This window comes from Ciconia boyciana, chromosome 3, assembly GCF_034638445.1.
Source record: "Ciconia boyciana chromosome 3, ASM3463844v1, whole genome shotgun sequence".
NCBI lineage: Eukaryota > Metazoa > Chordata > Aves > Ciconiiformes > Ciconiidae > Ciconia > Ciconia boyciana.
In genome coordinates, this window is record NC_132936.1 from 122031623 (window position 1) to 122052097 (window position 20475).

Below are 20475 nucleotides of genomic sequence, written 5' to 3' on the forward strand. Positions count from 1 at the left end.
TATTAATCATTCTGATTTTATATACTGATGCTACAAGACTCAGATTCTATCTTCAGAGAAAGTGTCCACTGATAAGAAACGGAGGAAAAGACAATAGCTTTTCAACCAAAATGCCTTCTCTCAATGACACTGAAGAAAAATGTAAAGCATATTAATGCTGAATTTTGGTTTTTTTAAAAAAAAAAACAATGTCTTAAAAGCATGCATCTTTAGCTAGCCTTTCCCATCAATTTTAAGGTTCCTGACTCCAGGAGTTATGAAAGAGGACATGCATATATTATACTTATGCATATTTATGTTTTAAAGACTTTTTTATAAAATAAGAATATAGCAATTTTATGTGGACCTCGACCCCTTTCCCCAACTTACAAACCATGAGGGAAGGAATCTACTACTCAATTGTCACATGAGTATCTGAAAAAGCAAGGCACTCCTGTAATCCTGTACTACAGCTTTTAACAGTCTGACATGAGGATCCTCTATCTGCCTACCAAATCTAAATGCATATCAGAGTCAACCAGTACAGACGTCTAAACACCTATCAGTAATACTGAAGTAAACTATGTATTTATCCTTCCAGACATAGCATGGGTTATATGACATAACAGAATACTACTTAGAGTACGTGATGCATACAACAACATGATCATATACTTAAAACTTCAGTTCTTGCAGAAAAAAAATCTGAAAAAGAATACATCAATTTTAAAAAACAACTGTTCTCTTTATACAATTACAACAGTGTTTAACAACTGTAGGAGATCTTGGAAAGAATAATTAATACTCTTGATCTCGGTGGGTATACAGAAGCAGAATATGCAAAATAGGCAGAACTGCACTGCCCAGGAGATAATTACTGTTCAACAGTTTAGTCAATGGTTTAGCTTGGTTTCCAAAAAACCACCACCACCACCACCACCACCCCCAGCCCCCAAGATTTCTGAGTTCACACTGGGGATCTGTCCCTCCAAATAATTTCAAATCATTACAAATTGTTCAAAAATCCTTCTGTGAACTTTACCATCATATATTTCAGCTTACTGTTCAGTCAAGTTATGAAATTCCTATTAGTCATAACGGATTTCTGCTGCAGGCTGAGGAACAGATTGCTCTTTAAAACAATTTAAAAAAAAAAAATCTGTCAAAGATTCTTTGCCCAACAGGAATATAGAGAATTATTATCAAAACCTGAAGTAATTTAAACCTTTTTAAGTCCTAGAGTCATCAAAATCTCGCAGATGCACAGCAGCTAAAGAAAACCTCTAGCTCACTGCAGCTTTAAACACTGTCACTGCCAGCCTTCCACCCTGCTCCTTTGCTGGAGGTGCCCGTCCTCTCAAAGACTGCAGAGAGGAAAGAACATCATTCAGTGCAAAGTCCAGAATCTTAGCTCAAATCCGCATTAACCACCAGCATAAGCTGTGACAGCAAGAGAGCGAGAGGGAAGAGGAAAATGAGGGAGGTGAAAGGATGATGACAGATGATAATATCTTAAATAACCACAAGGCTTTGACAAATGAGATCTTGTGAAGACTGCTAAGTAGTTACATTTAAATCAACTGGAGCACTCATATAAGAAGCAACTACCAAAATCAGTAAAAGATTACACAATTTGTCCCTACTTTTGGAAGATTGCTTCATATGGAAATCATTTTATGTGCTTAATCATTTATACTGCAGTTACAGGACCTTTTGTATTTCTGCTATCCTTCATCTGGATTTTGCTCAATGAGAGGTACATAATCTTTTACTGAAGACGTATTCAACTTATTGGCTTTAAGACAATTTTAAGTATTACCTTTTAGTTCATTCCATATATACTCTAATATTCTGTCTGATTTTCAGATAAATAATGCTAGAGAACAAAGATTTTTCAAATCAGTTCCCTGTAGCAATATCTTGGCCTTTTTCCAGAGATCGTGCAGTTAATTCACTCAGCGGTATGCATGAACACTGTAATTGCTCTTTTCAGTAAAAATACCACGCATTTATCAACAGATGATTTTCATTTACAGTCCTAATGCCCCTCTACCCATCTCTGTGAGGTTTCTCTGAAATTCTCCACAGCCTTCTCCAGTCTTGACTAATTGAAATAATTGTGTCAGATTTCATTTCATCGTTTGTCCACTTCTCTGGATCATTACGAACAGCAGACAGCTATTAGACTTTTGCCATGCAGAAAATAAATCAGTCAGTTTGTAAGCTATAAGAAGAAACTAAGACAAGTTCAGGCAAATCTCACTGAGGCAATTCACAGCATTACCGCTCTCAGGTATCCTCCCTCCCCTTTTGCAGGAGGCTCCTACCCCCACTGCAGGGTTGGCAGAAGGGAGCACACACACACGCCCCAGCTGCTCCCACCCGCAATTCAATGCGCTAGCTTAAAAATCAGGGAAGTTTGGTTTGCATGAATCCACAGGACTGTGAGATGCAGCAAGATGAGATGCAGGCACACAGCCCTTTTGGCAAACCCTGCTATAGGAGTGGTAATCTCCAAGCAGAAGAGGCAGACAGCTAGGACAAAAGGGAATATCGTAAAACTGCCGTAGCTTTCTTCTTTACGACCAAATCAAAGACATTAGTATCATTACTTTGTGATGTAGTTTCTCAGAGGGAGCAGTCTTATGATTCAAGCTAATTTAAAGCTATCCTAACACTGAAAGGGAAGTCTCACCCTTACCCAGCACATGGTCCTGCCAAGTCTCTGTATCAACACTAGCGTTTATGCAGCCACGCAGTGAGTCTGACCAAAGCGATCCAGCTGAAAGCTAACCATGCAAACAACAAACAACCCCAAACCAACCACCCCCCCTCTTGTTTTCAGAGGGATCAATGAATTAACCCAGCTCCCCACACATGCCAGTACTGACAGACACTGAGGACAAGAATACATGGGTAAGAGAAGAGAAGGCAGGAGGGACTGCATGTTTCAGTATCATCAGTCTTGCATCAGCTTGAGCAGAATATGAAGGATGAGTAGAAAAAAAGTGATAGAAGCTTGAAGTATCAAAAGTGAAAATTCACCAAAGAGAAAAGCAATTCTTTATTTGTACCACTATGTGGTATTTGGACAGAGTTCATTAGTCTGCAGTTTCCCCTCACTACCTTTTTGAAAAAAGTAGTGAACCCTGTTCGTACAGTTACCAAACTACAGCTTAATATTAAGTTGTTTTCCCCTCTAGCTATGTTTCCTATAATGGCTGAAAAGAATTAAGCATATTCTCTGAAAACACATGAAAACTAGATTTTATGAAATTTTAAAAAGGATAATGAAATCGAAAACTATCCACAAGACAAGTACACAACAAATGTAACATTAATGTGTGTTTTGGACGTTGCTTCCAAACCGGGGTAAACTATCAGCTGCTACCTAAAGGGGCGGTCCTGCTCTCTTCACCCAAATCCTGGCTGCGTGCTCCTGCAACATTTTTTGTGTCACAATTGGCGACTGTGTGGGTACAGGATGAGTTGGTTCAGTGAACTGACATGATGGAAAACTAATCCTCCAATAAAAAACAGAGAAACTTCACAAATAAATCGTTTTCTGCTGGATCAAGTCAATGAACTAATTCATTCTCGGCTGAAGAATCACTTGGTCCATTGTAACCAGAAAGGAAAGGAATACGTAGCTGGAACTAGAGGGGATGTGGACTGACCTTTTCAGTAGTAGCCCACCATTACAGCAGTTTAACTGTGATTTTTTTTAATACATATATATACACACACACACAGTTCCATGCCAAGATTAGCACTTATGCAGTGTGAATTGTGCAATTGTATTTCACAGCATTTCCTTCTTCCCCTACCCAATCTGATATCACTTAACAATAGTCTTTAAAGCATTTAAGATAACGAAATTCCACAGTCTTCTACTAATCTTTACAAATTGCTGCTATCTGAAAAAAGTTTTCATTCTACCTTCCAATAGACACGCTATTCCAGCAGCATATACTCTAATGTTAAATGTCTCCTGTTAATTACAGCTAAGTGTACATGTTTTCATGAAAGAACCAGAAGCCTCTTCCCAGCATAATCAAAATCCAAGCAAATCATGTCATTTATGCTCTTACGACTTTTAAGAAAGAGAATTCTCTAACGTACCTGAAGTATGTTACAATGACAAAATTTATAACATCAGACATGTATGAAGATGATGAAATAGTTTGCTCTTAATTCTCTGTTGGGGATTTAAAAAGCACTGGGCATATCTTTAGCACTTTTCTTCTCCTTGTGTACCTGTGCGGGTTTTTTTGTTTAGTTGATTTTCTTAAGAGTAATAATCTGTTTGGAAAAGAATCTTTAGTTTTGTATAACATTCTCTGTAACTTAACAAGGCTCAGTGGAAACCCTTTTTAATCAAGACAGGATCTCCTACTCCCCACTTTCTTTTCTGATTTCACATGAACGGTAATTTCAAATTTCCACTTTAATATCATCATTAGCTCAACCTCCTGCATGCTTTCCCTACAACTGCTTCCTCTCCGATTCTGGTATAAAGCTGATGTGGTTATCAATGAATACTTCATTGTTAGCACATTTTCAAATGCTCACAAGCCTCCAATAAGCCTTCCACCCATTTCCATTTCCACTGTTTCTTCAGATAACCTATTTCCAATTTTCCATTTTAGCTCTCTACATAATAATCATCAAGAAAATGTCGTCATTGACAAAGATGACTAATCTCTCCAGAGCTCTTATATATTTCCCTGGGCTTCCTCCTTTGCCATGTTCCCAAAACTGTCTTCTCTTTCAAGATAAAACTATTCAAGATTACAAACACAGTTTGGCAAAACAGGAAACAATGGGTTTATGTTTAAACTTAGCATTAATCAGTCAGGCTATTATTCCATCTTTTCCTTAAGCCTTCCAATTTGCTTATGTATTTTCAATAACTTGCTGTATTGTTTCTTTAATAGTGACTTCCCTTCTTCCAAAATGACTATTACTGCCAGCAGCTTGGTTTTTAGGTATGACCACAGAAACACCCGTTTCTAAATAGATTCTAGAAAATAGAAAGTTACATCTCAGTAGATTTTCTTCTATTTTATTTCAGCTCTACTCCTTAAAAGTGCTCTCAAATCTTTTATTAGTTTATGCTTAAAGCTAATTTGACAGAGACTGCCTAATCCACCTTTTCCTTGGTCTTACAAGATGCATCACAGAAGGCTTCAATTTGCTTCTCTCAGCAATTGACGCTAAGGTTTGTGCTTGTGAATATCTCAAAAGCAATCTAATTATGATCTTTCCTAAGATGCAGGACATAAGAATTTCATTTCAGATCTGGCTACATCCCTTGAAACTCTTAGTTTAAGCACAGTCTATTTCAGAGATACAGACAATAGCCTAAAAGGCAGTGAAAAGGCAAAGAATAAAGTGCTGAAGACAGGTGAAGAAAGAGACAGTTGCAGTGAAAGAAATGTGCATCAGGCTGACATAAAACTGGGTCCAAGTGATGGGAAAGCAGGGCATTGAGCCTGACTTGTCTTGACAGAGCTCAGGAATGAAAGCTTGACCCAAACCACAAACCAACATAAAAGCAGTTGAAAAAAACAAAACAAAACAAAACAAGATTGTTAAGTCTTGACTAAGTCAATCGCAGTGACATTCAGCAACACTGAAAAGTGACAAAGTCTCCATTAATGTATAGTCAACTACTTTAATAAAACATAGATAGGCCCTCAAAACCAAGGGTGTGAGCTGATTAAGTGTTTAACAGAACTTGCATGCAACATTATGAAATTATTCAAACCCAAACAACATACAGAGGAAAACAAAACATATGCCTCATTTTTAGCACATGACAGAATACACTGGAGTATATCAACAGAAAGGTCTTCTGGGTGGTCATTTGTAGTCTGCTTTAGAGTTCAAGCATATTCACTGCTAACTTGCATAGAGAAAAGTACACACAAAGTGCAGATCGTTAGCCTTTACTTCTGGAGTGCCAAAAACTTGAAATTACCTCCCAGTGGCAATCAAACACTCCCCCGGTTTGGCAAAGGACTGAACTGGAGTATATGACAAATTTGGTACTAACATGCTAGAGAAATTCTGGATCGACAAAACAGCCTGGAGTGGACCCTTTAAGTTAGAGTGGTAAGAATTAAAAAGATACTACAAAACATTTGCTGAGGGTCTGTTCACATCTTGTTAGTTGTTCAAGTCAGGGAAGATGGCTTAGGGATAACTGACTCTCTCCTGCCAACATACTACACTGACCGTTCCAGCCAGTTCTATGCACACATATTGCATCTGTAAGTAAAGAAACTCCCAAGACTTTAGTATTGATTAGGTTATGATCCCACTAACAGATTTATTTATTTAGTCTTCTAAACATAAAAGTGTTTAAACTCCTGTTTTAAACAACAAGGAGTTTCCATAGATCAACATCAAATTTTGAAATAGTGAAGCGAAAGTCCATAACATTACATTTTTCATTTGCCTTCTCCTTACTAGACAGAATCATGTGAAAGAAACTAGATAAAACTTCTCATCTTTTATTTTACGGAAAGATTAAAAATACCAAATGGGGGAACTGGATATCTCCTAAGAGATACTTAACCAAGAAAAAAAAAAAATATATATTTCTCATTCAAAATGCAGACAGGATTTTCTACTTAAAGCATCTAAGTAGGTTTCAAGACAATACCGAGAAAGTAATAATTTTCAAAATAGCAAAGTACTTCTAAAGCAGTCAGATTTTTTTTTCTGAGAGAAAGAAAAGCATTTGCTTGATCCTTTGACATTTAAGGACACTTACCAATCTAGGAATGAAGACAATAAAATCTGCATTTAGTATAATAAATAAAAACACCCTGCTTGATATTAAAAAATACTAAGTTGAATGAGTAGAAGAAAAACTTTTTTTTCCAAGGGTCAAATATACTTTAATACATCTAAGATAAACTACTGAAAGATAAATAGACCTCAGTATGTAATTCTGACTCTTACTGTGAGCACAGAAGAGACTGCCTGCCATACAGCAGGCCAGCTAGGTCAATGTGAGCCCTCCTGAGACAATCAGCAGTTAACTGCAGCATAAAATTCATAAGCCTTTGACCCTGATAAAGCCTGCAGGATGAAATATTTAAGTAGAATTGTTTATGGTATTTAACTACACACCAGTGCCTTTTTCTCCATAAATGTTTGGGGATTTTTTTTTTCCCAGCAGGGCTAGCACTGATCCATTTGAGTTGTTTTGCAGAACAAGTGCTAAGAAAACATACAAGGAAGCCATGGACATTAAAAACTGTCCCATTATAATTCTGGAAAGTAAAATGTTACAAGGACAAAATATAAAGGAAAAAAGATCCTTAAATCAAGGTGCTAAAATCATACCTAGCTTTCTAAATACATGATCTTTTTCTCTGAGCCTTATATGGCTCAGGAAATGCCGAGCTTCCAAAAACTCCCAATTTTGTCTGCTTCAGACTCACTTCAGGATGTCCTTTTGACTACTTTGGCCCAACTGTTAATGTGACTTTCTGATGCCAAGATGACTAGTCACAAATACATGAATAACTACATCTATATATAAACATTCATCTTACCACTAGAAAATAAACCAGAAAATTTATAGAACGGTTTTGTACATACCAATACACCATTTTCACATGTCCAAGAACTTGGATTAGATTCAAGTTTACTGACACAAACTATAAATCTGTCTGGAAACACACGTAGCTCTATACAAAAATAATGGAAAAGAAGATTACAAAAATTATAACCATATTCAAAACCACACATAATGACAACACATATACATGTTATTTTAGTAAACAAAATAATTTATTTTTTAAATTGCACACCAACTCACTTCATGCACTCTGTTAGCTTCTTACCTACTCTCTTCAACATCCCATCCCTCCTTTTGTTTTGCTTTTTTAAACCATTCAAAAAAATCAATAAGTCAGAGTAAGTTTAGTTCCCAAGAGGATAGCCACGGCTGCAAATTAGTCCACCTGCACTCCTGGACAAATATACCAGACAGAACCAACAGACAAACCACTTAATGATTTCTCTTGTGCTATTCTGGTGATGAGTCTTTTCATCGCAAAAGCTGTAAATTATGTTTGTAATACAGCACAACATATTCAATCAGGACTTGGCAAAAAACTCAGCATAAGGCTAAGTGTTTCAAACTCTTGACTACAGTGATTTTTGAAGTCATTAAACAAATTGGTTTACTACTACCGAATTACATATTTTACTCAAGATCACACGGTTTGTTAGGAACACAACAAATTTTCTTTTTACAAAGGATTAAAAATCGAAGGGTTCTCAGATTAGAATAGACAGACAAAGCTTTATTCAGTACCTAGCAATGCTATGAAAAGAGCATAGCTGGATATTTTGTTATTTTACATATCAGATTATGTCCAGATTACTATCTTCATATTTTCAGCTCAGATTTTTTTCTTGTTGGTTTTTGTTTTGGTTTGGTCTTACAAAAAAAGAGTTACTAATTTTTAAAGTTTGTTACATTTCAAAAACAAGCCATAACACCCTATTTTCTGGGACAAGAAAGAGAAAAGGCATGCAGAAAAAACATGAGGTTGACCTCATAGATTTGTTTGGTAGAATATCTCCTCACAACGAGTTGAGTATAGGCATGATGTGCACAATTTGCCAGTGACAATCAGGTCATCCATATGGGTTACTGTCTCTCTACAAAGTACTGCTGCTTCACCGATAGCATATCTCCATTAGTATTTGACAAACCCCTCTGAGTGTGTACCAGCAGTGACTTTTCTAGAGTCATTACAATGAAAGATGGGGATGTTGAAACAGATTACCTTGCATTTGCCATTGGTTGAAAAACCATACACACGAGACCTCAGATGTATCTGTACTGGCACAATAGCTTGTTAAGCTACTATAACTTGATAATTAATATGAACCTTTCATAATCCTTTCAGGAAGCTCAACTCTGTTAGCAAAACTGTGTCCAAGGAAGTATTCATGCTGTGCCTTATGTCCAGACTATTCTTTCTCTGCTTGTATCCTCAAGACCTGAAAAGCCACCCACAAAGGTCTAGTACAATGGCTTTCAAACAGTGAGCAGTCTATGGACATCTTCCAAATGGGCTACAAAAGAGAAGCTGGACAACTCTTGCAAGGACTGAAGTTGTTATGTGAGGTTCCAATAAATAGCCTCTTAGGTAAGTTTACTTTAGATATTGAGTGAGCATCACCGATTAAAGTATGCAAGAGTCTTCTTCTATTAGGCTCAACACCTGTTTTTTGTTTGTGAAGTACTAGGTGTATCTTACAGAAAGGAAACATTGGTGCCAAATTATTTATTTCTTTAGGATATGTGCTTATTTTGCTATTTATTGGGAGCGAAACCCAGCAAAATGAAGTTGCTTTCTTGTTAGGAACTTCATGTGGAAGCAGGGTTTGGACTGCAGCATCAGAGCCTCTCTTTTTGGCAGCACTAGTAGGACAAGTTCATTCCAGTTAGACATTTTTATTGTTACATTTTATAACAATCTCACTTCCTGGCTAACAAAATGAAAAGATCTTTAGGTATTCATTGATGCTTAAAAAAAGTTCAAATTTAATACACAGAAACCAATGTTGAGATACCAATGCAGACCTCTGCTATTCTATTTGAACTATTCTGCCAGGAGGCTGGGAGGACATTGATGAAATATTTAAAATCAACACTCCAATCTCTTCAGTCAGTATGGACTTAGAAAACAACTAGTTGGCATTTGAAGAGAGATATAAACATTTACGAATATAATGAATTCCTATAAAAGTAAGAAATTCTTTAAAAATATCCATTCAAATATTCAATATTTTTAAGGGCACCTAATTGATTTACTATACTTTTTTTAATACGAAAAGCTCAACACAGAGGGCAGTGATCATTATAGCTCCTTTTTACTGCTGTTGGCGGGACAGGATTGATATCACTTCCTTACAGAGCATCTTGGCTTGAGAAAACATGAAAAAAAGGTCTGGTCCAATGACATCACCTATGTAAAGATTTTATAGCACTGAGGTGAATGAAAGCCTTTTCTTGCATACACTTGTACTGTACAGTTGATGTCACAAGACACTCAAGCAATAATGAAGTGATTCATACTGCAGCCTCTGGTTGATTCACCCTGCTGAGACTCAGTAAAATGCTGAGTCTCATCATACTTACAGAATTTGGTGTGGCTTAGCTGATTACCCTGGGGCAAGGCATACACAAATTTAAAATTAAGTTTTAAAAAAAATCTATCATATGTTAAGAAACACTTCTCTTTTTTTTTTAGGAAACATCCTCTAGGGGGAAAAAAACAAAACAAAACAACAAAACCAAGCTCTGAAAGAAATGTTGATTAAGTAGACCAAAATCTGATAAAGTATTAGTTTATGTTCCCTTTTTTTCTCCCAGAAATGCAAAATTCTAAGTAACACTATAAGAAACTGATTTCTTACCACGATAATGTTTCCCTACAGCACAACGGAGATTAACCCATCTCTTCATAAAGTAGGCAGTAATGTGAAAACTGTTGGCTGCAACATAAAACAAAGGGATAATAATAAGTGTAAGGATATCTTGGGCATTCTGGTCTCAGTGTTGCACATCTGCACAGATATGATTGAGAGAAAGCAGCAGCAGCAGCTCAAGAATACAAAAGAAAATGTAACTCTAAAGGAATATTTTTAAAAAGAAACTGCTCATACTGAAGTCTCAAGAAATTATTATCTGAAACAGGGGAAAAATCTAAAATTACTAACCACCAAGTTCTGGTATCCAACCACAGAAATAAATTTAAATCAATTAATTGATCAGAGATGTCATCCGCTTAATAGCCTAGTGTCACAGTCACTAGTCCAATAGGCTACAGTCCTATTCACTACGATGTTTTCATGCATTTTTTCTACCTATAGGCTACAGTCCTATTCACTACGATGTTTTCATGCAAGAACACTACAGATGACCATTTACTTAACTGCCTTCTAGAGAAAGGTGACATACTCAAAGCTGACAGGAAAAATGCTAGCTATATAAAAAAAACAAACCACCACCCAAGCAAATATGAAAGGCCTTAATGATCTACAATTCCACTGAATTAAAAGAGAAATGCATACATTTAAACTCCCCGGTATCTACAAGTAGACAGAGCTAGCCTGGCTGGCCCAGCAGATACCTGTAACATACACAGAGGCTTCTTCAGTTTCTGTCCCTGAGAATGTCAGAAATCCTTGCGCACCAGGAGCACAAGAAAAGGACAGAAAGCATTCTATTACAGTGAAAAGACTATTAGACTATGGCAAAGGAAATCAGCTTTTACTCTTATTCTACTTAAATTCCCAAATGACCCCGAGTAAATCAGTTAGGACTTGATTCATAAAGGTATTTAGCAACCTAACTCCCACTGAAATTGAAAGAAGTTAGCATCTGTGACTCCTCCTCCATAGTCTCTCTGTACACCTCCCTAAAATGAATGTGCAAAAGAGGGTTAGTGGTATTTCCCCTAAGTCTGATGGGTTTTGCAAGACTTAAATTATTGCTGCTTCCAAGACAGTCAGATACTCTCGGTGCAATTACCACAGAAAAGTTCGAAAATTAAGTGCTACTGCTGTTCTTCTAATCTAACCATTTAAAAAGATGTAAGGAAAGCTTCTTTGTTCCAGTCTCAATCTCTACTGAGCAAGTGCCAAGGCATGCCTTATTTCTAAGGATAAGCCCCAAAATTCATGTCCTCTCCTGCACAGTCTACAACTCTCCTACTTGTACAAGACCTCCTGCAGCTCACCATCAAATGCTGTTCAGCATCACCTCTCATTAAGAACTATAGTTATTGATCACAATCAATCCCTTTGAAATTTATCAACCATCTTTTTTCCTTCCCCTCAGGAAGACACCTAAAATTTGACTTCCCTTTAGACATCAAGTCAAGATGTGACAAGTTGAACCATCCCTTAAAAATGATGAGCGGTAGAGAAAAATTTGGATGTAATCCACCAGCTTTATTAACTGTATATTTATGAGCACAATTAAAGAAAATTACTTTTAGCTATTTCCAGTTTGGCATCCACAATTCTTTAACGTTGTTAGTAGGGTTAGCCAAATCAAAGAATTTGCCCTGTATGTAAATAAGTTATTAGCGTGATCATAGCAGCTTCCACTGTGACCTCCGTAATGCTGAAAAAGTAACATTCCTAAAAGTACAACTCTGCAAACCAATCTTCAAGCAGAGAGTAAATATTAAGAGTCTTTCCACCTCCATTTGTCTGGGATATTCCAAATGTATTTTTCTTGAGAGGAACTTAAAATGAAAAAGTGTGAATCTTTTGCTTTTCACAGGGAAAAGAACAATACTTCATTCCTGAAATTCTTTTATGCATCAGTGACATGTATATCTGTTTATGTATAGCTGTTTTTCTTGCTGTCCTGGTATTCTCTGAGAGGTTAAGTGTTTAATCATATTTGATTGACTAATGGCCTGAACAAAGTTTCAAATTCCTCTTCAAGACCCTTGATTCAGTTAGCTACTGTTGTCTGGAAGAGAACACCTACCTCAAATCTAACAAAATAAATAATTACGTAAGAGATCAAGACACCTCTACACTATTTTTGCAGTGTCAGCTCAAGTCTGAAAGTCTTATAAAGCCTTCATAGGGAGTTGCACCTGAGCTAATAAGCTCAGCCCAGAGGGACTAACACTAGAAAATAATTTTAGTTTCCACGAGTATTTACTACTTGACTTTGCTGAAAAAGCCTGAACAGATGATTTGCTGTTACTTATTGCTAACTGTGAGAAAACTTTAAGATGCATTACATTCAAGATACCTATATTTTGAAAGTATCACACAGCTACGCTCATCAAATGTTTTGAAACTCTCTTGTATGTGACATCTGATCTAATCCATACTCAGCTGGAGTTTGCAAAACCTCCCTAGTTTTAAAGTTGCCAGAGTTACTGCAGAACTATAAAAACTGTGATATCCTCTTTCTGCTTCCTTCAAGAGAAATATATTATCCAAGTAACCATTCTGCTTCATGAAATAAGAAACTAAACAATAAGCCCCACAAGAAAACCTTCTTATCCAACAAGCTCATGCAACTTACAGCTTTTTAAACTTTCTACACAGTTACTCAGCATGAGTCTAAGTCTGTTCCCAATTCCAGACTTGTCCACCATCAACGCTGTTTATATACTAGTATATACTAATGTTGGCTTTGGGCAAGCTGTGGATTATGCTCCAGGGAAGACGGCCAGTGTATACTCAGCAAGGACCAAAAGCTGCTGTTCATGATATCTGGAAGGAGGGACCAACTGATATGTACCAAATGATCCATCACTAACTCCTTTTAAGCACACCATAGAAGTTTTAACCTCCAGCTACATACAGTGTTTTGCAGCCAGTAACGTAAAGAGAAAGTTCACAGATCTTAGGCTCAGCAAACCCCACTGGCCCAGTCTTCAGTTTCCTCTTCATCATGCAACACAGACAAAGCTCTATTTGTAGATTACCAACACAGAAGGAGAAATAAAACTCTTGTTAGTGATTTGGAGTTTTGTTTTTCTGACTTCAAAACTGTGCACCCAAATCAACAGATCCATGTTCCAAAAACAAACTAGAAAAAAAAACCCAACACAAAACCAAACAAAAAACCCCAAACCCAATAAAATAAAAAGACCCTGAAACCCAAAATGTGACTGAATAAAAGTGGTTCTAGAAAAGCCACAGTTCAGTTTCAGCTGAAATACACACCAGTGAGCGCTGCCTTTTAAGGGCATGGTAATTTGCCCTGCTTGTTATATTTCATAGTCGCACAACACGGAGAGGAAGTATCAGACACTGACTCTTTACTGTAAGACTATCCAGCAACACTTGTTTTCCAAAGGAGTCACAGCCAAGCTGACTTGCGCTTCCAGAAGGCTGCCAAGAAGAGGCTGTGGTACAGCGTGGAGCAGTGGGAAGCCCTCTCCCACGGCTATTACGGACCATTCATCTGGGAGCCTGGGAAAATGCCTCTGAGCTGCTGAGTTATCTGGAGCAGCCTGGCAGGTGTTCACTTCCCAGCGCAATCCAGCACCTGCGTGGCTCTGTTTCTAAATTCACTCAAGTCTTCTCCAAAGCCACAGTACAAGCCTAGGAAGGCCAACTGCCCCCCAAACATTTCCATATCTGACAGGCACCTATTTCTCATCGCACAGTACTTTTACACGTCTTTAAAAGAACACCTATTTTTCCTCCCAGCCTAGATGTTTCACATTTCTGACAGGTTGTTCTGGATTAGGACTGCCTCTACATTTGGAAAGTAACAGCAAAGTAAATCATTGCAACACACAGACATTAAAAAAAATAAGAGGATGAATTTCTTATGTTACAATGTGAAAGTAAATACATAGGTGCATTAGACCTTCTGAAACACTATATTGTACATTGAAAAAAAATATCTACATTATGCTTATGCTAGATTAATTATTCCACATAGATTAAGCTATACTAGTAATAATGTTTACAGTATATAGAGCTTTTCATCTTCAAAGTGCTCTACAGACATATTATTACACTGCTTTTTAGCAGTCATATTTATCCACTTAAAATTATTCACCACCAAATCCAAATTCCTGATCATTTGTAAACAAAACAAAAAAGGAACATTTTATTCTAAACCTACTGTTAATCATGCAGCTTTCCTTCCCCAAAACAAACGTTCCTGTGGATAGCATGTGTTCCAGAGTAGGTTGCCATTTCTAATTTAGAAGGGATTCAAAACCAAACGTTGGCATGTAAGCTTAAGTCCAAGTCCAGGATAGACCAGGGACAGCAGACGTAAGACAGCAGATACAAAAAGCTGCCGAGACTTCCTGAGCCTTTTCTGGTGTTCAGAATGGGTACAGAATTTCTATATGATCTCAGACATACAAACATGCCAAAAAAAAATAATCAACTTCCTACTTAATGACAACAGCATCTTCACCGAGTGCAAATTTATATACACCAAATAGTGGGTTTCAGAACAACTTAAACAGCTCAGGATGGCACCTATTCTTTCCATCCATTCTGCCTTCAGTTCAAAGAATTTTTAAATTTTTTTAAAAATTTTCATTATTTCAAGTGATAATCACAAGCAAGTACACAGGAAAATGTGTACTCATCAACGTAAAATAAAGCCCATAAACTTTAAACAAAATGTTTAATACCTAAGAAAAAACATTCAGGCCATTAAATTTATATATATAAAGTATGGACTAAGTAATAATAATAATAAAAAAATACTTGGGTGCAGTATTGAGTGAGTGAGTGAGTATTGCTGCAGGGTCTGATCTTGCAAACTCTTATACCTGCAAATAAATTCAGTGATGTAATTTGCCTCTGTCTTTTTCCAGAGTGCCTTACAGTCAGCTTAAACCAAGTATAGACAAAAACAGATTACTGATCTTTTTTTTCTCCTTACTCTTTCACAGTTTTATTAGAATTAGTGCTATTCTTCTATCTGCTAAATCTTCTGAACGCAGGCCAGTTGCCAACACAAATAGATGAGAGATCTGTCCCATCAAGGATGTGGGTACAAGATTTAGTTCCTACCAGGGAACAGGGTCCCTAACTGGAAGAAAGGCCTTTAAATGAATCTGATCAAGACAGGATGAGATATGCCTAGCAGAATCCTCTCTGCTATCAGAACATTGAGAGCTGGACACAGCACACTGTCTACAAACTTCAGAATATGAGCCATTAACAGTGAAACAGGACGGAGCCATTTTATGAAATCCAAAGAGCAGGGTTGTAGGGCTCTCCTCTTAACAGGAGAGGTGTGGAATTCACTCCGAAATCAGAACTATACTGGCCAAACTAGATCCAGGATAAGGCATTTCTTAGCCTGCTTGTCATGGGTATTCTGGAGGAAAGAACTGAGAAGAAAAGCATGTGTGAGTCCATCTGGCCGCAAGATGAGAAATGCACCTGATGGAGGTCCTGAGAACACACCAGCTCTGAAGGAAAAAGACCGTCTTCCCCTCACTAATACTGGAGATGGAGAGGCAGGCTGATCCAGTCCTGGAAAACAGCTCTTAAGATACAGTCTCTCAATACCCATTCATAATGTATAAGCAATAATAGCTAGCACCACCTGCTAGTGCATTCAAGCAGATAAAGGCAGACCAATGTATGTGATGGTCAGTGTACCATTATCACAGACAACTGTTTTCTAATAGGAGATGAGATTTGATTTCACCCTTTTGTTGTTCTCAGACTCAGTGACCATATTATTAATTGCATGTGATGGGCTTTAACACATGAACTGAAAGCTATTTAATGAATCCTCACTCTTTTGAGCATATAAACTGTATTCCAGAAGAAGCCACGAAGTGCCTGGACTTCTTTAACCACTGGAACGAGCCCAACAACTGAGAGAAAGGCTGAGAAAGGCAGCTGTCGCTACCAGCCAAAAGGCACAGAGAATTGGAAAACAAACCCTGTGGTAAATGCTGTCTGACAAGTCAGCAGCAGAGGAGAATCTAAAGTCTCTTCGAAGCGGCTGTATCGCCATGAAGGAGCAGCTTAGTTTAAAACTGTCTGATGCCACATTTGCACATCAAGCTGAGCATCTACTCCAAACTGGCCAGACACAGCTGTATCCAAATAGAGCAATGTCACTTACATCGCTGAATTCCTCACAGTGATAAAAGTAAGGTAGATTCTAGCTAAAATGAAACACAGACAATGTGATGGTGACAGGGTTGACTTCCAGGGCACTAGGGAATGCATACAGTCACCTCTAAAGCACATACCTCTTTCAAAAAATATGTCCTTTCAGCCTAACTGTCTCTGTGGTTTTTCCCCTTGAGGATATCCATGAACTTCATGAAATTTTTTTATGCCATGAAATACTCAAAAGAGAGGATTTTATATTTTAAATGTCAAGAATCTCTACAAGGCAAAGTCTCTTCTAGCACAAAAACTCAACCAAAATGTAGAAATGAGCCTTCCAGAATTTAACAGACATGACTTACTGTTCCCCTTATTGTTCATTAGAACAACATAATGGTGGGTGCTAATACTATGATGCTGAAAGACTTTCAAATCAAGTCAATCAAACCCTTCATGGGTCTCCAGGCTCTATTTTTTTCCCTGGCAACAGGAAATAACTTCTGCAAAACTTCTTCCCCGAGAGGAATGGGTTTTAACCCTATAGCTCCCACAGCTGACAAGACTTTCATCTTCCACCAATAACAAGGTCTCTAGGCAAGGGTCACTAAAAATGTCAGAAATATATTGCATCACGTGGCTACAAAACCTATGGGTCTGGTGAAAAAAGCCCAACAGTCTGCCACTGGAGACATGATGGGAGAGAATGAGAGGGGCTAGTAGCAGGCACCTTCAGACGAACTTTAAAAAGCTGGCATGAACGTGAAAAGGTAGTTTCTTCAAAGTTGATCCTGATATATGGCAGCAATAAATGTTCTTGTCTTTCTTTTTTGAGGACTCCTGTTAGGATAGCCCAGTGGAGTTAAGAGGTAGGTGTTGATGGTCATGACTCCTTTTTTCTTCTACTCTATCTTCTAGAGACACTTCAAAAGAGAGTTCTAAGAGACGTGTGTGGACTTGAACCAGCATCTGTTTCACGCTATTGTCTGAATAAAGCAAGTCATGCCAGAGGTTCATGGGTTTTTGTCTTTTCACACAACAGACTCTTGTTAGGTTTATAACAACTCAGAATAAAAGGAAATTCTGGAGCGTAGCAAATAGGTGGAAAGTCACCACAATGGAGCCTTCTGTATTTTCTCTTTTTAAGTGCTGGCAAATAGACCATAATTAAGTCAGCTGCTGAAAGGCTCTACTTCCAAATAAGTCTCAATCTCTTTCTGCTCTCACAAGCTCTGATGCAAAGAGGATACCACTAAAAAGACCAAGAACAACCCATGATTGTGATCATCTGATCAGTGCCACTCAGCTCTAGCAGTGAAGCAGGTGCTGGTTGTGGTGCAAAGAGCTGGAGAGTGACTGCAAAGTGGTTTGTAACAGACTGCTCGTTTTAGCTTACTCAAGGACGCAGTGTTATAAGGGACCACCTGAATTATGCAGCTCAGTATCTTGCAGTTTCTGGCATCAGTGTAACAGATGCTAAGTGCAAAAAGTAGTACACAGAACACCCTCTTTCTCAATATTAAATACCAAATTTAAGGTCTTTTATACAAAAGACCAAAAACCATGAGCCTGTCTTGTGCCATGGGAAGACAACAGAAAAGAACGGACAGGCATTGCCTGTATCCTATGACCCACGTGTGCACAACACACAAAAAAAGAAAACTAAATATCTTAATTAAAAGAGTAAGATACTCTGTAAACAAATACAAGACTGTCACCTTCTATCCTCTCTAAAGCAAGCTTTGTCATTTAAACAACTTTGTTTTCCATGGATTTGTATAGTGAATATTTCACAGGTAGAATGTTTCTCTCTGAATAAATGTAATTAGCTCTGCATTAGAATCTCTCCTATCTGTTTGAAGTTGATGGAATACATCAAGTTCTGTTACTATGCCCACAACACATAGTCAAGATTGCGCTGCACTTTTTTTCCTCCTCTTTTCAAGTAAAAGTCTTTATTATTTGCTGCATTACTAAATTTTTATTTACTTCTACACTTTTTTAATAAATTGAGGCCCAGGCCCTGCAAAGCTTTGCTGGCATAGCTTTGTTTATGGTCCGCCACTTGTGCCTTCGTAGTCAATAGAAATATTCAGTGTGTAATAAACACAACACATCTAGTACCTTCAGGGGTGAATCAAATGCACATAACTGCTCTCACTGAACTACTTACGTGAAGAAAGTATGCATAACTTTTTTCAGGAATTGGCTCTCTATCTGGACAGATTTCTGTAAAGGCTTATAAAAATTTTCCAAATATAAACAAACCCACAAAAATGTTTGCAATTTAAAAAGCTGTATTTACTCTCTACTTTTGTCATATGATAATGAAACTTAGGAACAAAAGAAATTCCTATTCATATTTAGCCATGAAATTGCACTCACAATTACTTCTAGTTATAATGAAAATAGAAAGGACTTCAATGTTCAACACATACGTATAATGATTTTTTTTTCTTAAAAAATAATGACATGTTTTGTTTTTCTTGGACTGCTGGTGATAGTTTGGGGACTTTTATATTGAGACTTTTAGGGAATGGAAGGGTTAAAGATGTGTAAAACAGATTTTCTCACAGTTTAAAGAGAGCAAAACAACACATTTAGGAAACCAGACAGCTAAAAGGTCAAAACGTTACACTTCCAGGTCAAACTTCTGGTTGCAATTAAGTAAATTCCTCTAAACATTTCTAGGGAAATCATATTTCTTTTAGGTTTTATTTCAAATCCCTATTCTTTCTTGCTTACACTGTAACCAAAACAATATTGCTCTCTTTAGAAAGATTTAATAGAGTACTTTTTTTTTTTTAAAGGAACCTGACATTTCACCTCAAAATAAAAATAAAATCTTTTTTTTTTACCATCTCATTGAATATACAGTTGAACTAACTAAAAAAAGGCAAAAGAAGCTATCAAACCTAGTTAATTTTTTAAAAATAGATACAGACTTTCTTTTCCCCTTAGAAATCATATTTCCCTTTTCATCCACTTTCACTATCTGTATTTTCATAGTAGGGTTTGGTTTGGGTTTTCTTTTTTTACTAAATCAAGCTATTTTCCCCCTCCCATGCAGTTATATGTAAAACCCTCAAACCTAAGATGCTGACAATGGTCCTGATATAAACGCTGACGTGCCTGCTAAAACATACCAACAATCTCATGACTGCTATCACTGCCCAACAAGACTAGTTAGGTCTAAAAAAATAGAATCTCTGCCCCTGTAACATAGAGATTTTCAGAGGGTTTTTTTTTTTCCCCCCGAAGTCCCAAACACACGGCCACCACAGCTGCACACAGCACAGCATTATCTGCACATGGACAACAAGCACAACAGGAATGCAGCGTATGTGGTTTTTGTAACGCACAAGAGGTAGACCTGGTATGCATCTAAACAACGCAACCCACTATGTATGTTAGCAGGTGATATATGCAATCATATGTACCCAAGCTGAAAAAATGAAATCCTAAAGACACGTACATATTTCACTATTTAGCCAAACACAAAAGGTATGACCAGATTCAGACATTATTTACAAATGCTTTACTTCAGCAGAACATGCATATTATGTTAAACTGCCCTCACTAGGAGAGGATGACTCCTGTAGTTTATCCCACGCACATATTTGTAAAGGTCAGACAGCCAAGGAAAGTCAGGTCTATCATACTGACCAAATAATTTCTTCCCTGGTATTTTAGACATTTCAACGCAAGGAATTTGAGCATCCATTAAATGCAGACCACAGAATCTATAAAATTCTTCTAGCAGAAATCCTATTTGCCATGTTCCCAAAGGATGGGAGAAGATAATTTAAAGTTAAACTTACTCTTCAGAAAATTTCAACTGAAACTGAGTACTCAAAGAAACCCCCAAAC

General features: G+C 37.3%; 1 protein-coding gene across 1 annotated transcript in view; it reads right to left on the minus strand.

The window, feature by feature from the left end:
- Positions 1–20475, minus strand: part of SLX4IP (SLX4 interacting protein) — an 80913-nt gene that overhangs the window by 8727 nt on the left and 51711 nt on the right. Inside the window, exons 6-7 of the mRNA XM_072857442.1 lie at positions 10435–10512; positions 7597–7685 (exon numbers count right to left, since the gene is read on the minus strand). Of these exons, the coding sequence (XP_072713543.1) occupies positions 7597–7685; positions 10435–10512 (167 nt within the window). The remainder of the gene's footprint in view (positions 1–7596; positions 7686–10434; positions 10513–20475) is intronic.